General features: G+C 41.3%; 1 protein-coding gene across 3 annotated transcripts; it reads left to right on the forward strand.

The window, feature by feature from the left end:
- The first annotated feature begins 2,789 nt into the window (after positions 1-2,789).
- Positions 2,790-14,788, forward strand: LOC144727196 (speckle-type POZ protein). 3 transcript variants are annotated; one of them, XM_078605871.1, is made up of 10 exons: positions 2,790-2,972; positions 6,977-7,082; positions 7,678-7,799; positions 7,979-8,130; positions 9,791-9,918; positions 10,699-10,876; positions 12,067-12,122; positions 12,550-12,672; positions 14,094-14,236; positions 14,399-14,788. In XM_078605871.1, exons 2-10 carry the CDS (start codon positions 7,005-7,007, stop codon positions 14,541-14,543), a joined length of 1,125 nt encoding a protein of 374 aa, XP_078461997.1. In that variant the 5' UTR covers positions 2,790-2,972; positions 6,977-7,004; the 3' UTR covers positions 14,544-14,788. The 3 variants fall into 3 exon arrangements, with proteins under 3 accessions (XP_078461997.1, XP_078461989.1, XP_078461980.1); XM_078605863.1 differs by having other exon boundaries at positions 2,820-2,906; XM_078605854.1 differs by lacking the exon at positions 2,790-2,972 and having other exon boundaries at positions 6,140-7,082.
- The last annotated feature ends 5,572 nt before the right edge of the window (positions 14,789-20,360 follow it).

Genomic DNA, 20,360 nt, shown 5'->3' on the forward strand with positions numbered 1-20,360 from the left:
GTCTCTGTGTTTGTATATGTGGATCGCCTCATGAACGAATCTTTCATGATAGCCAGATGGCTTGCAGAGAACCTCTGTCTTGGAGAAGTCAATGTCATGTGAGCCCACTGAGTTGTAACAGTGATCTGCCACGGCTGAGGTGTTTGTCCTTCCTACCGTGTTTCAGGTCAGCTTCATGTTCACGGATGTGGTCCGAGACATGTCGTTTGGTTTCCCCAATGTAACTGCTACCACAGAGGCAACTTAGTTAGCTTGAGTCACATCGCTGCAGACGTAGCAAGATCCGAAATCTCTGCAACCCTCAAAAACGCTAAGATGCCAGCTAGCAACATCAGCAAAGATGAGCGTTTTGAATTAGCTCAATTAAAAAAGAGGGATGACATTGTCATCCTCTCAGCCGACAAAGGCAATGCCACTGTCATCATGGACAAAATAGAATACAACAACAAAATTCAAGAACTACTCAACGATGGCAGCTATACAAAAATAAAAAGAGACCCCACCAACAGCCTCGTCACTAAAACCAACAAAATCATTTCTGATTCAACCGCATTATTTGATCAGACCAAACAGTTCTCGTTGAAACCTTCTGCAGCCAGGCCACCAAGATTATACGGCTTACCAAAGATACATAAAGAAGATACACCTCTTCGTCCCATTGTCTCTACTATCAACTCCCCCACCTATAAATTGGCTCGTTTTTTGTCTGAAATCCTACGGCCTTTCACTGGAAAAAACACCTCTGCGGTACTAAACTCTACTGACCTGGTATCGACAATCAAGGGGATTGCCCTGTCCCCAGACGACCTGCTTGTCAGTTTTGATGTGGTTTCCTTATTCACCAAGGTTCCTGTACCTGACACCATCGCAATCATTGAAGACTTGGTTCATCAAGGACTGAATGCTGGGGTACCCCCCCTGGTGAGACACTGCTTAACCAATACATACTTCACCTGGAATGAAACTTTCTACAAGCAAATTGAGGGCACCCCAATGGGCTCCCCCCTATATCCGGTTGTAGCCAACATCTTCATGGAGAAATTTGAGACGGACGCCATCCAGACTGCCACTCTACGCCCGACCTTATGGAAGAGGTACGTAGACGACACTTTTGTCATCTGGCCACATGGCCGGCCTGCTCTAGACCAATTTCTCGACCACATCAATTCCATACACCCAGCCATCAGATTCACCATGGAAGTCGAAAAAGATGGCAAGCTACCCTTTTTGGATGTCCTAATCAAAAGGAGACCTGATGGTTCAATGAGCCACTCTGTCTACAGGAAAGCCACCCATACGGATGCTTACCTAAAACCGGATTCCCACCACCATCCATCCCAGAAGAATTCCCTCATCAAGACTCTATATCATAGAGCCCAATGCATCTCCGACCATGAACACATTTCCAGTGAACTCAAACACGTACGCCAAGCTCTTAAGGCTAATGGTTACTCCGACTACACAATCCGCAAAGCCATCACTCCAACCATCAAGAAGGATCCTGTTGAGGAGCCTTTCAAGACCATCACCTTACCCTACATTGCTGGGGTCACAAAAAAGATCTCCAAAATCCTGATTAAACACAAGATCCAGGTCCGATTCAACACAGTACATAAAATCCGTGATCTGGTACCGTCTGTAAAAGATGTGGTTCCAGACATACAGTACCCTGGTGTCTACAAACTAAGTTGCCTCTGTGGTAGCAGTTACATTGGGGAAACCAAACGACATGTCTCGGACTGCATCCGTGAACATAAAGCTGACCTGAAACACGGTAGGACAAACACCTCAGCCGTGGCAGATCACTGTTACAACTCAGTGGGCTCATATGACATTGACTTCTCCAAGACAGAGGTTCTCTGCAAGCCATCTGGCTATCATGAGAGATTCGTTCATGAGGCGATCCACATATACAAACACAGAGACAATTTTAACCGAGAAGATGGATTCTGGCTTAGCAATCATTGGAAGGACGTAATAAACCATTTCGATACACATTAGGGTGGGTAGAATAATACATAGTGTTATGTTGAAATGTATAAGGTATAGGGTGGTTTATAGCAATACAGTATATAATTTAATGTTGGGTTTATCTATGGCAGTATATAGTACGGTATATGCTCGTGTGATGTAAGAGAATAAAGTTTAGATGGAAGCATATTATATATTTTTACGACGTAGAATTGTAATGTATTACTTGCTGTTAGTAACTCAGCTTATTGTAGAGTATAGTAAGTATACTGATGGTGCTATGCAGTTTATACTTTAGTTTTTTTTATGTAGTTTATACTTTAGTTTTCTACGTGGTTGTTTAGTAACTGCAGCTACATATCATTAACATTCCTTTCCTTTGTTAATGCTACTCCCTGCACCCCCCCTTGGTGCTGCTGATCCTGCATAATGCATGGGCATAATATGACTTTGAAACCCCCCCGCCCACCTCCTACGCATTTTCCATGAATATGCTAAATTCCTTTTCATATGCACATTATTTTTGTTCAGGCGCTCTTCCACCTCCAACCCAGTTTATATATATATAAGCTCCTAGCTTGGTAGTGTCTCATTCTTCACCTGAAGACGGCTGCTTGCGTTGTAGCCGAAACGTCGTGAGAATTATTTCATTTTATTATGTTTTATTTTTATTATTTTATTACTTCCCTTCCACGTGACTTTACCGAAAGAACCAAGAAGATAAAGAATTCTAATTCAATCGATGAATATCGACCCTCGGGTGTGACGTCACACACAGCACCCCCCCCACCCACCCCCACTGTCGCTGACCCGGATGTTGTCACGGCGGGGGGCCGAGAGGGGCCACGGAGGCCGCTGCTTGAAGTGGAGGAGGCCGCCAACGCCGCTGCTGCTGCTGCCGCCGCCGCTGCTGCTGCACAGCTCCGGGCCCCTGCGTGCGTGGTCGGGTCGGGCGTCTCTCTCCGCCGCCGCCTCCCCCGGCCGACCCCCCCCGCACCCCCGTACGCTACCGCCACTCGGTCACCTCGCCGACTTGGCTGCGCGTGGCCCGTGGTGGTGCGGGTTTTGTTTTATTGTGGTTGATGGTCGTGGTTGATTGGCTGGTGGTCGTGGTTATTGTGGTTGGTGGTCGTGGTTGGTTGGTGGTGGTTATTGTGGTTGGTTGGTGGTGGTTATTGTGGTTGGTTGGTGGTGGTTATTGTGGTTGGTTGGTGGTGGTTATTATGGTTGATGGTCGTGGTTGGCTGGTGGTGATTATTGTGGTTGGTGGTCGTGGTTGGTTGGTGGTGGTTATTGTGGTTGGTGGTTGTGGTTGGGTTGGTGGTGGTTATTGTGTTTGGTGGTGGTTATTGTGGTTGGCTGGTAGTGGTTATTGTGGTTGGTGGTCGTGGTTGGCTGGTGGTGCTTATTGTGTTTGATGGTCGTGGTTGGCTGGTGGTGGTTATTGTGTTTGGTGGTGGTTATTGTGGTTGGTGGTCGTGGTTGGTTGGTGGTGGTTATTGTGGTTGGTGGTCGTGGTTGGTTGGTGGTGGTTATTGTGTTTGGTGGTGGTTATTGTGGTTGGCTGGTGGTGGTTATTGTGGTTGGTGGTCGTGGTTGGCTGGTGGTGGTTATTGTGGTTGGTTAGTGGTGGTTATTGTGTTTGGTGGTCGTGGTTGGTTGGTGGTGGTTATTGTGGTTGGCTGGTGGTGGTTATTGTGGTTGGTGGTCGTGGTTGGTTGGTGGTGGTTATTGTGGTTGGTTGGTGGTGGTTATTGTGTTTGATGGTCGTGGTTGGCTGGTAGTGGTTATTGTGGTTGGTGGTCGTGGTTGGTTGGTGGTGGTTATTGTGGTTGGTTGGTGGTGGTTATTGTGTTTGATGGTCGTGGTTGGTTGGTGGTGGTTATTGTGTTTGATGGTCGTGGTTGGCTGGTGGTGGTTATTGTGGTTGGTTGGTGGTGGTTATTGTGGTTGGTTGGTGGTGGTTATTGTGTTTGATGGTCGTGGTTGGTTGGTGGTGGTTATTGTGTTTGATGGTCGTGGTTGGCTGGTAGTGGTTATTGTGGTTGGTGGTCGTGGTTGGTTGGTTGGTGGTGGTTATTGTGGTTGGTTGGTGGTGGTTATTGTGGTTGGTTGGTGGTGGTTATTGTGTTTGATGGTCGTGGTTGGCTGGTGGTGGTTATTGTGGTTGGTTGGTGGTGGTTATTGTGTTTGATGGTCGTGGTTGGTTGGTGGTGGTTATTGTGTTTGGTGGTCGTGGTTGGCTGGTGGTTATTGTGGTTGGTTGGTGGTGGTTATTGTGTTTGATGGTCGTGGTTGGTTTGTGGTGGTTATTGTGGTTGTTTGGTGGTGGTTATTGTGGTTGGTTGGTGGTGGTTATTGTGTTTGGTGGTCGTGGTTGGTTTGTGGTGGTTATTGTGGTTGGTTGGTGGTGGTTGTTGTGGTTGGTTGGTGGTGGTTATTGTGGTTGGTTGGTGGTGGTTATTGTGGTTGGTTGGTGGTGGTTATTGTGGTTGGTTGGTGGTGGTTATTATGGTTGATGGTCGTGGTTGGCTGGTGGTGATTATTGTGGTTGGTGGTCGTGGTTGGTTGGTGGTGGTTATTGTGCTTGGTGGTTGTGGTTGGGTTGGTGGTGGTTATTGTGTTTGGTGGTGGTTATTGTGGTTGGCTGGTAGTGGTTATTGTGGTTGGTGGTCGTGGTTGGCTGGTGGTGGTTATTGTGGTTGATGGTCGTGGTTGGCTGGTGGTGCTTATTGTGTTTGATGGTCGTGGTTGGCTGGTGGTGGTTATTGTGTTTGGTGGTGGTTATTGTGGTTGGTGGTGGTGGTTGGTTGGTGGTGGTTATTGTGTTTGGTGGTGGTTATTGTGGTTGGCTGGTGGTGGTTATTGTGGTTGGTGGTCGTGGTTGGCTGGTGGTGGTTATTGTGGTTGGTTAGTGGTGGTTATTGTGTTTGGTGGTCGTGGCTGGTTGGTGGTGGTTATTGTGGTTGGTGGTCGTGGTTGGTTGGTGGTGGTTATTGTGTTTGATGGTCGTGGTTGGCTGGTGGTGGTTATTGTGGTTGGTTGTGGAGGTGATGACGATGTGGGTTGGCGGTGATGGTGGTGTCAGCGCGCCGAACGAACATCTGTGGGAAAAGATTCCCGCTCGTGGCCAACGCCGGTGACGATTATCTCAACCGGTCCTGGGCCTCCCCTAGGTCGACTCGGACTCAAACGAGTACCCGGTGCGGTGCGTAGTAAACATCGCCACTAGGGAGACAGGCGGCCGGGCGTGGTGTTGGCCACCCACCACCCCCTTCGTGTGCCCTGCCGGCCTTCATCGGTGTTCGCCAACAGCAGCGGTCGCTCCTACAGTCTGTTAAGGCTACAGGAGCATCTATGGGGGCTTATGGTGTTGTTAGGAGTGATACTTTGTGGAGGTTTCGATTGTGATGATGGGGGTTGTGATGGTGTTGATAATATAAGTGGTTACTTGTAGTCTTGCTTGTCGTGTTGTTGTTGGTGGTGCTGTTAGCAGTGGTAGTGATTTAGTGGTGGAGGTTGGCACAGTGGGGAGCACATGTGGTAACATCTACCAGCCATCTGTTAACCCATGGCCTGTCACCTGCCATGGAGTCTTCGACTCTTCACCTGGCATCAAGGTGGAGGTTGCGTTGGTGAATATTCTGGTGATGGTATGGATTATGGTGGTAGTGCTGTTAGTGGTGGTGAGGGCTTTGTTGGTGGATGCTGAAATTTACCTGGTGTTGATGGTTGGTAGTGGTATTGATAGTAATGCTGGTAATTGTGCTTGTTGGTAGTGTTACTGGTAGTGGCGAGGGCCTTGTTGGTGGTTGTGGAGTTGCGGTTGTTGGTAATGGTAATGTTGGTGGTTAATTTAGTTAATGAGATGCTATTGTGTTTTTTTTCTGTTGAAAACATCGCAAACAGTGTCGATTTGTGTGTGTGGATGCGTGGAAGCTATTGACATTTTGTCGCTTGGAATTTTGTGTGATTACAAAAGTTACGGAGTGCGCCCTCCCTCAAACAAATATTCTATATCGTGTACTCTCATTTGTTAACTTAGATTCATCATCTTACTCTATTCATTCACTTCTGACTCCTGGACATTTCGTTCTCATATTGTTCTTCATGTTTTCCTCCTTTTCTGACATTACATTTTCTCATCAGTAGTCTAATAAATATAAATATAATTATAAAGATTAATTTCAAGTAGTTACATTGGTACATATGTCCTTTGTTTACAACGATCCCCCCGTATAGCCTGAACAGGTTGTTGGGGCAAAGGAAATGTACAAGTGAAGTGCATTTGGCAATAAATTCCCCAACACCAATCGGAATGTGTTTCGTTATCTTTTTCATGACATGTGCAGTTGTGTAAAGTAATCTTATTGTGAAATAAAAGTAAATCGTTGTTAGAGGGACACATCTGGAACAGAATGTTTAGTGCAGTTATTGAATGTTGATCGGAATCAACATTATTTAATAAAGAAGCAGATGGCAACAGCGTGCAGTGTTTTTGGATAAACTATAGTTTGATAAAGGCAACATACTAATGTATCTCAACAAAAAAACATGGTCAGATCCAAAAACATGTTTACAACTATACAAATAAGCATGAAGAGGTACATGCTTAGATTTACATTGAGAGAAAGAGGAACACATGGAATAGAGACATAGAAAATTAAAAAGCCAATATTGACTCTTAAGGAAAGTAAGTGGACTTGGTGGGAGATTATAAGAAGGGATGATTGGTACATTATTAAGATGTGTGGACTAAATACAAGACTGGTGATGGAATGGCAGACAAAGGAGAGAACACTCCCAAGAGTGTGACCACTGCAGAAAATCGAGTGAACAGATCTGCTTGTGATTGTGGTATTGCAAGAAAGAGGGATGGCGATGGTGCGGGGAGGCCTTCATCCAGCAGAGAATTGAACATGGCTGATGAAGATGATTACTTTTTCTTAGCTGGCCAAAATCTAATACTGTATTTCAATTTGTGGGATTATGATGTTCCTTGTAGATATCGGGACCTCACATTCAATGCAAACATGTCCAGGGCCCCGAGCCCCCCACCTCCGTCTGAAATGTCCAATGCGCCCATCGCAGAAAGCTGGTGCTACACACAGGTACGTTTCCCTGTGGCCAATCGCATTCAACAGGTCTCCCTCCATCTTGTGCCGATAAAAGTTTGCGCATGGGTTTTTCTAAAATACGGACAGTTCCCCATTAGCTAATTTATTTAACTTTTACACATTTTTTGTTCATTGCAAAGCCATCCAAAATGGTTTCATAATTATGTATAAGTGCAATAATGGATTGCCATTGCACAAGCTATTTTTGTCCATCAGATTGCAAAGTTCATACAATTGCACTAACAGCATTATACTAGTTAATTGTCTCTGATTTTGACTGGTGGTGTATTTTTACAAAAGGACACCAGTTTTTATAAAAAAAAAAATAGCATGGCCTTTTATTACACCATCTAATCTATGACATGTTGAGACCTGTTGTGTTACCGCTGCGCGGTAATGAACATACAAGGTAATCCCAGAACACTAGGACCCTTTCATTTACAGTAATGTTTATTTCCTTATAGACAGTTTGTGTTTTTGAGCACAATATTCAGATGTGTGGGTGAAATACTTGAGGGTTTGTCGATGGTCATGTATTTATGGTAATGAGTGAGCTTTATACCTGTTATGTGCTCGTTGTGTTTTTCAGGTTAAGGTCGTAAAGTTCTCTTATATGTGGACCATCAACAATTTCAGCTTCTGTCGTGAAGAAATGGGTGAAGTTCTTAAGAGTTCTACATTTTCAGCAGGCACCAATGACAAATTGAAATGGTACAGTAAATTCTGGCTATTTTATGACATTACAAAAAATCACAATGCTCATGGAGGTGATTTATTAGAACAATTTTGCATAGTACACGTTTTAGTTCATACTATATTGTTTTAGTAATTTAGTCTGTGCGTACATACACACCTAATTAATGTACATGTCGGTTTATATGTGCAATCAGGTGCCTACGCGTAAACCCCAAGGGTCTCGACGAAGAGAGTAAAGATTACCTATCATTGTACTTGTTATTGGTCAGCTGTCCCAAGAGTGAAGTCCGTGCCAAGTTCAAGTTTTCTATTCTTAATGCCAAGGGAGAGGAAACCAAGGCGATGGGTAAAACTACTTGTATTTAAGTGTCAATTCACATCATGTGTGTATTTGGTAACATGATTATGTCATAATCAGCCATTATTTATCGACTGCTTGAAACATTTTATAAACCTTACGAACACCATCCCTCGTCCTTCACATGAGCTGATGTAATATTCCCGTGTCTACGTTTGACATCGTCTTGGGCATGTACTCTACTTTTCCTCCTATTCGACCACCAGTCTCATCCATCAACCATCATTCCATTTAGCGATGTGTCCTGTCCAAGCCCATTCTATACTTACAACAGTCAATATGATGTCTCTAATTTGCCGTTTTGATTTGACCAACGTGTTCCTCTTTCAGTTTCTCACTGTAATTCTCAACATACTTCTCGCCACACTTTATGTACTTTGTAGTTTTGTTCCATTTGTCAGTGTTTCTATTTGGAATCAGTATTTCGTAGTAGGTAATATGCACTGATTGAAATCTTTCATCCTGTAGCACATTGGAACTTTTCTTTTCATTATCAAATTCATTTTCCAAAAGTGCTCTTGATCCTGTTCCATATTTTTGTGTTTTCCATGATTGACCCTCCAATAATAATTATATTTTGCTTAGTGTACTTGGACATCGTCATTCACGGACATTTCTTTTTCTAGTTTTACAATCTTCACCATGTGTTATTCCATTGTAATTTATCAAGTGACAGCTTGCTGTTTTCTGCTTGCACTCACTGTTTATTACAACTTAATTATTTTTGTTTGTATTCTCATCCATTTTTTTATTAATTTATGGTGGTTTTACAAAGGTTGGCATCTTCATCCCATTTCACACTTCATATTGTTTGTTTTATAATTGCCTTATTACTTTCAAGATACTTTTTCAATGCTAGATAACTATTTTAAGTGGTGACATCCATACATTTACTGTGCTTTGCTAAGGCTATTAACATTTTTCTGAGAGTTAATCTAAATGCTCCAATTTTTTAAAACTATCTTTTTGTTTTTAACTTTCATGCATTTTTTTCTGATTATTTGCTTTGGTTGTTGTCTTTGGTAATGTTGATATGTAACTCACATCACACAAACAAGTTTACAAATTAGATATATATGCTATCATGGTGTGACATTGTGGTCCACAAACATTCAAAGACAAGCATTATTAATACACAAACACATTCACCTAATCTATATGAACTATATCTTCATGCACTTAAATCCAGGTCTGATTTTCATCCACCTTGAAGTTAAAAGCTAAACTGAACTATTTTTATTTTACCAGGTAAGGCCCACTGAGCTATATAGCTCTTATTCAGAAGTGACCTGGCCACAAACGATAACTTAACGCAATGGCTTGTGTGGAAATGTATAGCAGCCAAATACTCTCAATGGATTTTTAGAAATATGGAGGGGAAAAACCGGAAGACCTGGAGAAAAATCCATGCAACCACAAGGAGAACATGCAAACTACAAATATACAGGCCTCAGGGTTGGGATCGAACCCACGACCTCCTGTATACCAGGCGAGGTAGTTGACTGTCACCGTGGTGCAGGGCTTAAGAATACATTGCTCTCTTTACACTTTGAAAATATAATTCACAGGTTTTTTTTCCCCATTACATGAAATTACCACAGTTTAATGTAAGAACTGGTGAATATTGTTTGAAATGTATTTTTTACAGAGAGCCAGCGAGCATACCGCTTTGTCCAAGGAAAAGACTGGGGATTTAAGAAATTCATTAGAAGAGATTTTTTGCTTGATGAATCTAATGGCTTGCTTCCAGATGACAAACTGACACTCTTTTGTGAAGTAAGTATGACATGCTGCAGCTAATGTGTAATTTTCTATTTTATTCATTACAATTGCACAGTTGGAGTCAAGATTCTACTTAATTGAAGGTTGTCATAATTACTTTCCCTGTTCCATACAAGGACATTGTTAACATGAGTTTTCCAAGCACTTTTCCCCCCCACTAGTGCTAGAGTTAACATAGCACAACAATTAAATAATCAAGCGTAAATTTTTTAGGTTTTCTCCCTCTGGATAGTGTTTATTTTTAAACCTATACATTTTTATACACTAGAATGTCAGGTATTACAAAAAGTGTTTTGTTTAAATGTCGCCACATGAATTCCTTTTCTTATTCTCGGACATCAGCCAGTTTGATGTAAATGTTTCTTGCCCCTGGGGGGGTCCTTTCAATCAGCCAGATTTACATTTTTTTCCTTTAAAATCCTTTACAAAATACAAGTATTTTTGATAATGAAAGGAAACACATCAAGAAGGGCTGTTCACTCCATCTGTTGTTGTGCAGAACCCATAATTAGGGGCCTCACTACCTGTTGAAACTGTGTATACAGTGTCCAATAACTTGACAAAGATATAGAATGAAAATTTATTCATATTAAAAACATTTCACGGACCACTATTTTGGCATTATTCGCAACGCTTGTTCTGATATACCATGTTGTGCAGATTTGCTTGCTTGATTGAACAAAAGCCTACATCTTCATGCAAAATGTGTAGTTAAGTGAGGTTTTGTAAAAAAAAAAAAAATGCCTTCTCAAAAGCTGGTTGATGTCAATGCAGGTTAGTGTGGTGCAAGATTCCGTGAACATCTCTGGTCAATCCAGCATGAGTACATTGAAAGTGCCAGATTGCCGGCTGGCAGTTGACTTCGGGGAGATCTGGGACAATTCCCGCTTCACAGACTGCCTGCTTCGTGTTGGTGGCCAGGAGTTTAAAGCACACAAGGCCGTATTGGCAGGTCTGTGCCACAGCAAGCAACACATGCGTCGTTTAGTGTACAATAGAACCATATAATTAATGATACTGTAATTTATTTGTGGTAATCAACTACAGCCATTTCCTGTTTTACACTGAACTTTATTAACTAACACTGGCAAACGCTTATGTCAATTTGTAATGCTTTTTGTTAAAGGATACATCAGTAAATGTGTGTAGTGAATTCAACTGAGTCGCAGCCGCGCTTCTTGGATGCAACACATTTATTCAACCAACACATGGGGTTACTACCCCTTAACACATTGACAACCTATGGTGGTGGACCACCAGGCTAACTACACTAATTACACGGGAATTAGCTACGACGGACCGGACCCTGGCCTGGATCCTGGTCCACGTGTTGGTGACTCTTGTAGGACGTAGAACGTAGATTCTTCAGGATGAACAACAGCAGCCGGTCCCTCTCAGGGACCCGGCTTTTATCCTTTGTGGCGTGGCTGGCTCCGCCCTTAGCCACGACCACCTTCTAGAATCCTCTAGCATGTTCCCGGCCCTGACACGTGACCATCCCTAGCCCCCCACCTGGGGCCCCTGTGTAGACTTTACCGGTCACGTCCTTCGGGGTCAAGTGCCATGGCCTTTGGCAACCCCATTTCCATGGCCGGCACTCTCACACATTATCCTGTAAGGGTCGGCACTGCACGCAGAGCGTGGTGCCACTCGGCACTGTCAGCGCTCACCGAGCCCCTCTCGGGCCAGTACTGCACCCACATACACGTGGTGCCCGCGATGGCAATACATCGCACGCCGTGCCTCTAGAGCCGGCATTACACAGTGACATTCGCGATGTCACTACATGTGTATAAATGTAATATTGTATTGTGTAAGAGATAAACATATCTAATAATCCTGTTACTAAAGTTTTAATTCCGCTTTTATTTACTTCACTAGATATCGTTGTGCAGGAATTCATTTTACACGATGCAGTTAAGGTGTCGGTTTTGAGCCTCTAATTTGGACAACATTTATTTGTGTCCATGTTTGGCAAATCAGTAATGGATATGCCATATGAAATAAAATATGGATCTGTATTTTACCTCGTTTGTATCTAGATTATTTGATTGCTAGATATAACATCTAAATGTGTTTGTACCACATTCCAGTGTTTCTCCAATTTACTGTATTTGCAAACAGTTGCTTTACCTTTTTCAGGTCGGTCACTCGTTTTTAATGCTATGTTTGAACATGAAATGGAAGAGAGCAAAAAGGTAACTTTCATTGCAATCTTGATGCAGCACATTAATACTGCGATCATACATTTCCAAGGTGCATTTGTCACAATTGATGGTTGATAAGTATCTCTTGAGAGTGGTGCCAAATGTTGAACTATTACCCTAGTAACACTTTGGAGCGGTGCACATTTATTATCAAAAAGTATTCATTCCGAGGGAATGTAAGATTGTATTTTATAGCTGTCTTTCATACAACATTTCACAGAAGGCCATTGCATGTGTGTCAAGAATGGATTTATCACGCACAATAAATACAGTCATAGGCAAGTTGAATACAACTTTAATGGAGCCACTTTACATGTGTTGTGTAGATATAAAGGATGTTTATTTAATTTCATGCTATTTTTTTGTCTCCCAATATATGCCGAAGTTAATTTGAATATATTGTGTTGCTACCTTGCAGAATCGAGTGGAGATTAATGATGTAGAGCCTGACGTGTTCAAGGAAATGATGCGTTTTGTCTATACGGGACGGGCTCCAAACCTCGAGAAGATGGCTGATGACTTGCTGGCCGCTGCTGACAAGGTTACACGCTTAAAATATTAACACGAGATCGCACCACCTTGTGATGTATCCGTATGCAGTTGTAGGTCGCAAGTGAATATTAAAAGAGCATTTAGGCATTTTATAAAGCCCATGTCACAAATGATATTAATAGCAAGTGTATATGATGTGGATGTTCATGTATACAAACAAGAAGCTACGAGGATGACTTCACATTTGTGCTTTCAGGTTTTGGAATTTATGTCCTGGGAGATTATTGAATTTTCAACAAAAATTTCAATTGTCATGCAATTTCACAATTGAATTGAATGTCAAACTGTTATTAGTCCATGCTTGTGGGGAGCGGTAGTGTAGTGGTTAGCGCGCTGCACTACGAACTTGGCGACCCAGGTTCGATTCCCGCTCACGGCAAACACCAGTGACGATTATCTGAACCGGTCCTGGGCCTCCCCTAGGTCGACTCAGCCTCAAATGAGTACCTGGTGCGGTGTGTAAACATCACCGCTAGGGAGACAAAGGCGGTCGGGCGTGGTGCTGGCCACCCACCCCCTCGTGTACCGTTCCGGCCTTCATAGGTGCTCGCTAACAGCACTTGCCCCTACAGTCTGTCAAGGCTATACGTGGGATCTTTATCCATGCTAGAGGCTAGTACGTGTGCATTGAAGTGCATATTTATCCTAAGTGCAACCATTTGGCTATGTGTTCTTGTATTGAGGGTTTTTTGTTAATCACATTAACAATTGATACAATTAGTAATAAAATAAAGGGAAGTGTTTTAAAATATTATTTGATGTAGCATGGCTGTATAGAAATAAATTGGAACAAATATAATTTTATTAAGGAAACGGATATCCTGCTGTTCCTGAATATCTGCCAGATAATCAGTTAAGGGTCATTACTCTCCCTTCTGGAGCATCCTATGCAATAGTTCTTAAAGCAATTGTAATGAAATAAGAAAACAAATCGTATAAAGTCGCATGTTGAAGCTTTGTTCATTAAAGTTTAATATTCTGCTTGAGTTGAAATATAGTGACTTGCAGTTGCATTGTTTATCAGCTTAACCAAACTAAGCTCTTGGCAAACAACACCTCACCTCCTTTGTAATTTGCATGACTTTGTAACCAATATAATCAAGTTTAGGACAATGACCCTATTTATAGTAGAGATCAATAAATGCGTGTTCTTGGTTTTTTCGGTAAAGTCACGTGACTTTACCGAAAAAAACCAAGAAGATGAATCCCTGCAGTCACGAAAGCTTTAAATCGAAACAAATGCGTGACTTAAAACTTAAATATGATGTTTTAAAAAAATTCTCAAACATTTGACTGCTCTATACTGCGTTTTCAAAGTAGTTGGGGTGAGGGAATGTTATACAAGCGAAATAGGTAGAGAAAATAGTGTTCTTAATACTGAAATTGCACTTTGTTTTTACTTTTCTCAAGTATGCATTAGAGAGGTTGAAGGTGATGTGCGAGGAGGCACTATGCACAAACTTGTCGGTGGAAAATGTTGCGGAGACTTTGATCTTGGCCGATTTGCACAGTGCAGAGCAGTTGAAGGCCCAGGCCATTGACTTCATAAACAGGCAAGTCTCGTGAGAGTGTGACTGTCACTGAGCTGCATAACATTGATGATGCTTACATGGCAATTTGCATTACAGTCCCTTTTAACGGAGACTAACCGTTTGCCCCAATCCTTATAGACACTGCTTATTATGAGCTCACTTAACCCTGACTTGTACTTGCAGTCATGCGACGGACGTAATGGAGACGGCGGGCTGGAAGTCCATGGTTTTGTCTCATCCTCACCTGGTTGCGGATGCTTTCCGCGCCTTGGCCACGGCCCAGTCTCCACAGCTGGGACCTCCACGCAAGCGTCTCAAGCAGACTTAACAGTGGCAGGCAAAGAACATCTACGACCAGGAACACTTGAGCTGCACAGTGCGGTTATTTACCTGTGGCCTCCATGCAAACAACCGTGAAGACTTTGCATCAGACTACCAGCTTTCCTCTGCATTGAAAATCATGTAAATTTAAGCAAATATGTTTACTTTCACAGAAAGGTGGCCAAATTCACTTTACCATGTCATATATTGCTACATCTATACAACTACGACTCTATAAACAAGTACATATTTCTCTTCTTGGTTCTTTCGGTAAAGTCACGTAGAAGGGAAGTAATAAAATAATAGAAATAAAACATAATAAAACAATTCTCACGACGTTTCGGCCACAACGCAAGCAGCCATCCTCAGGCGAAGAATGAAACACCCCAAGCTTGGAGCGTATATTTAAGCTGGGTTAGAGGGGGGGGAGGTGGGAAGAAGAGCGCCTAAACAAAATAATTTGCATATCAAGAGGAATTCAGCATATGGAAAATGCGTAGGAGGTGGGCGGGGGGGGTTCCAAATCAATACTATGCCCGTGCATTATGCAGGATTAGCAGCATCAAAGGGGGGGGGGGGAAGTGGGGGAGCATTAACAAAGGAAAGGAATGTTAATAGTATGTAGCTGTAGTTACTAAACAACCACGTAAAAAACTACAGTATAAACTGCATGACAAACTAAAGTATAAACTACATAGCATCATCAGTAAACTTACTATACTCTACAATAAGCTGAGTTACTAACAGTAAGTAATACATGAAAAATTCTACGTTGTAAAAAATTATATAATATGCTTCCATCTAAACTTTATTCTCTTACATCACACGCGTCTATACCGTACTATATACTTCCATAGGCAAAACCAACATTAAATTACATACTGTATTGCTATAAACCACCCTATACCTTATACATTTTTAATATAACACTATGTATTATTCTACCCACCCTAATGTGTATCAAAATGGTTTATTACGTCCTTCCAGTGATTGCTAAGCCAGAATCCATCTTCTCGGTTAAAATTGTCTCTGTGTTTGTAAATGTGGATCGCCTCATGTACGAATCTCTCATGATAGCCAGATGGCTTGCAGAGAACCTCTGTCTTGGAGAAGTCAATGTCATGTGAGCCCACTGAGTTGTAACAGTGATCTGCCACGGCTGAGGTGTTTGTCCTACAGTGTTTCAGGTCAGCTTTATGTTCACGGATGCGGTCCGAGACATGTCGTTTGGTTTCCCCAATGTAACTGCTACCACAGAGGCAACTTAGTTTGTAGACACCAGGGTACTGTATGTCTGGAACCACATCTTTTACAGACGGTACCAGATCACGGATTTTATGTACTGTGTTGAATCGGACCTGGATCTTGTGTTTAATCAGGATTTTGGAGATCTTTTTTGTGACCCCAGCAATGTAGGGTAAGGTGATGGTCTTGAAAGGCTCCTCAACAGGATCCTTCTTGGTGGTTGGAGTGATGGCTTTGCGGATTGTGTAGTCGGAGTAACCATTAGCCTTAAGAGCTTGGCGTACGTGTTTGAGTTCACTGGAAATGTGTTCATGGTCGGAGATGCATTGGGCTCTATGATATAGAGTCTTGATGAGGGAATTCTTCTGGGATGGATGGTGGTGGGAATCCGGTTTTAGATAAGCATCCGTGTGGGTTTATAGCAATACAGTATGTAATTTAATGTTGGTTTTGCCTATGGAAGTATATAGTACGGTATAGACGCGTGTGATGTAAGAGAATAAAGTTTAGATGGAAGCATATTATATAATTTTTTACAACGTAGAATTTTTCATGTATTACTTACTGTTAGTAACTCAGCTTATTGTAGAGTATAGTAAGTTTACTGATGATGCTATGTAGTTTATACTTTAGTTTGTCATGCAGTTTATACTGTAGTTTTTTACGTGGTTGTTTAGTAACTACAGCTACATACTATTAACATTCCTTTCCTTTGTTAATGCTCCCCCACTTCCCCCCCCCCCTTTGATGCTGCTAATCCTGCATAATGCACGGGCATAGTATTGATTTGGAACCCCCCCCGCCCACCTCCTACGCATTTTCCATATGCTGAATTCCTCTTGATATGCAAATTATTTTGTTTAGGCGCTCTTCTTCCCACCTCCCCCCCCTCTAACCCAGCTTAAATATACGCTCCAAGCTTGGGGTGTTTCATTCTTCGCCTGAGGATGGCTGCTTGCGTTGTGGCCGAAACGTCGTGAGAATTGTTTTATTATGTTTTATTTCTATTATTTTATTACTTCCCTTCTACGTGACTTTACCGAAAGAACCAAGAAGATGAATCCCTGCAGTCACGAAAGCTTTAAATCGAAAAGTACATATTTAGAAAAAGTGGAAAACTACAACCTAATAAACACCACGACATATCCCAATTGAGAAAGTGTAAAATTAAACGTTCGATGTGATTGTCCCTCCCTATTGGCAGGACAATTTTGTTCAATTGTTTAGTTAAGTAAAAACAGAACGGTCTAAAAACCCTGAAATGTCTACCTTAACACTCGAGATGAGTATTCGTCCAGTGTGTGTGTACTCAAGGTTACAGATAGTGGTATAGGGAACAACCAGTTCTGAAAGATAAGAATGTGCCAAGCCATATAAGGCCTTAATTCAAGAGGCAGACTTTTCAGATTGATTTTTCATTGCACAGACAGCTTATGCATTGACTAGGACAGGAGTTACTATGATTGCTAAGTTTGAAGACTGACAAAGATAATATTGCAGTCGTCCATCCTGCGTATAACAAAGCATGGATGAAGTGCGCGGTGTAATAAAAGGCAAGTGAGCATCAATTTGGCTATGTTACACAGTTCATAACATTTCACTTTTTTGCTTGTATGGGCTTTCATGTATGACCCAGAGATGTTTGGCTTACAGCAAGAGTAAATCTTATTTCCATCAATGTTGTAGTTTTTTTTCACAGAAACAAGACGTGCTGTTTTCTAAGTATTGTTTTGTATTATATTGTCATGATTTGTTTTTAGTATGAATCTCATTTATTACCCACTCGTAGCATCAGGTCAACCCAGAGTTTTACGTGATTGGAAGGACCATAATTTTCGCATCAGCGCTGTTTTATGTAACCTCCCATTAAAAATTTAATTTTACATAAAAGTGCATAAGCTTTGAAGGATTAGACACACATATTTTGAAGCACCATTTAAATCATATTCAAAGCTGCAGGATAAAATGTGAAAGTACAACACATGAGCAGTGTCATGGATTTGAGTCGATTTTAAGAATATTACAATCTAATGCAAAGTATGTGTTTGGGATATGAACAAATGCAAACGACAAGAATGTTGGAGTTTTTTTTACGTGTTAAACGTACAAAAACAAGTTGGTTAATACATGCATAATTAACGATAGCCAGTGTTGTAAGCAGTCTATTTATTTTGTATTTGTTTAATATTTTAGTTTCGTCCTTAAAATATATTATATGCTAAAGATGTATATGGTACAGTGCACTCTACCGATTCGTTTAAAAACGGATGAGGTGATTCCGGGAAGTTCTTTGTTGCCATGGTGTGAGAGTTAAAGCATTGAAATCTGATTGGGTTTCTCATCTGCAGCAAGTCTATGCTGTCATGAGTGAGTGTGACAAAAACTCTTAGAAGAGTGTGGTGGACTAATTGACCCCTGAAATATATCGGGCAGTGACCGGTAATGTACTCTTCAAATTGTTGCCTTGTATGATTTCCGAAATTGAAAATACTTTGCGCCAAATGTAAATGTTTATTGGAAAATAGATATACTGTAACTGCCAAAAAATATATATAATTGCAGTAATAATATGGCCTTTGTAAAAAGTGTGTGTTTTGAAAAAGTGTGATTGCATGCAAGACAGTTTTGAGTTCTTCCCACAAGTTTTTTTTTGCATATTCAGAGATGAAAATATGTTATAATGGTTTAATTTAAGTTTTTTTGCTACAATTGTAATACAAAAATATAAACTTGAAGCTAGTAATGCGGTATAGTGCCCCAATGTTTGACCTTTTATCTTTTTCCATTACAGATAATACTGTTCTGGATGTAATATAAATGTTTTGTAAGGCCCTTTTACAATGAATTGTCAGCAGATGATTGGAATGGCAAAATGAACCATTCTTGTATATTACGTGTTTTCTAAATTGATTTGCATTATAAATGGCAATATAAACCCTTTTCATATGGTAAATATATTGGCGTTATCTGATCTCTTCTAGAAACCAGTATTTGGATATTAGAAAAAAAGCTGCTTCTAGCTCTGCAGCACTCATTCCACATTTTTTTTCATTAAAATTGTATTTGATGTTAATATTTTCATTTGTGACATTTTGCAGTGTTACTCTTTGGTTCTTTCGGTAAAGTCACGTAGAAAGAAATTACTACGTGACTTTACCGAGTAATTCCTGCAGTCACGAAAGCTTCGAATCTATTTTGCAGTGTATTTAAAAGTTGAATAAACATGAATGTACCTGGAAATATGTCCAGTTTAAGTTGTAATATCTTTTTTATTGTGGCAATGTTACAGGTATGTGTGTATATGTCAAATTTCAATTTACACCCAACAGCAACATTTGAACAAATTGTATTTTGGAGCCAAAGGTAAACTTAAAGTGTATATTTCCTTGCCACTTTTAAAGGCATGTTTACCATGTGTTGATAAACAGTTCACTTGAGAATTGTAATGTGTTCACTGTTCATCATTTACAGCGTTTTGTCAACCCACTGCTTAAACGAAGGCCTCACCACACACCATGTCGGTCATACTTCACCCACTGATGTTAACTGTGGCTGGGAATTGAACTGGTTGCTTCGTCAGTTTCCTAGTGCCACCACTCCACGCAAATTACATCCTGTTTAATTTGTGTAATTATAAGTCGCATTCTATTTTTGGTGATCATACGTTCAGTATTTTCTGCCGAACTGAGTGTTGGATTTATTCCTTTTAAAGGTACTTTTTTTGCTCGGTTACATTTTGCTCAGGTAACAGCTCGCATTTGCAGTAAATGGTGCCATACATCAATGTCTTGTCTGGCATTAGACACGTCTGTACGAGCAGTGTTTTCATTAGCCTCCATTTATCAGTTAGGGGAACAACTGAGCTCGAAGGGGCAGTACGTGTCGTTCTGGTCACTCAACACGACGTGTACTTTTCACGGACCACTGAGAAAACGCGTTGCAACAACAACATGCAGAAATACAAACTGACAATTTCAGCCAGTGCAGCTTTATATCGCACTAGCGGAAGTACCCGGCTTTGCCCGGGTGAAAAATATATTTCTTAAAAACCTTACATATATATACACAGATACTAAGGTATTGTCAAAGCCCGGTGGGCTGTTTGTACATTTCTCCACCAACAAATATATCAGAGGCTTTCACAAGTCCAAAAAGTTGTAGAAAGTGTGGGGTAAATAGTTGATGTCAAAAGGTTTCCGAAAATTGTGGTCTCCCCCCCCCCTCAAAAAATATCTTTACCCCTCGTAGGTATATATACTAACAACACCTTACATACAACAGAGGAAGTGGTATCTATTGACTCTGTAGTAGTATCTACTGACTGTACCGTAGTATCTACTGAGCCAGTAGTAGCTACTGCCTGTGTAGTAGTATTTAGTGACTGTAATAACTACTGACCATAGTAGTATTTACTGGGCCTACAGTAGTATCTACCGACTATATACTCGTAACGACTAACTGTATAGTATCTGCTGACTATAGTTGTATCCACTGACTATAGTAGTAACTACAAAATCTATAGCAGTATCTACTCACTCTATAATAGTATCTACTGACTCTAGTAGCTACTCACCGTGGT

Source organism: Lampetra planeri, chromosome 2 (assembly GCF_965212315.1).
Source record: "Lampetra planeri chromosome 2, kcLamPlan1.2.h2, whole genome shotgun sequence".
NCBI classification, from domain to species: domain Eukaryota; kingdom Metazoa; phylum Chordata; class Hyperoartia; order Petromyzontiformes; family Petromyzontidae; genus Lampetra; species Lampetra planeri.

Coding starts and splice junctions, on each gene's coding strand:
- LOC144727196 (XM_078605854.1), top strand. CDS start 6,750: ATGGCAGACAAAGGAGAGAACACTCCCAAGAGTGTGACCACTGCAGAA. Junction 12,123..12,549: donor AAATGGAAGAGAGCAAAAAG/GTAACTTTCATT, acceptor GCTACCTTGCAG/AATCGAGTGGAGATTAATGA. Junction 14,237..14,398: donor GCCATTGACTTCATAAACAG/GCAAGTCTCGTG, acceptor TTGTACTTGCAG/TCATGCGACGGACGTAATGG.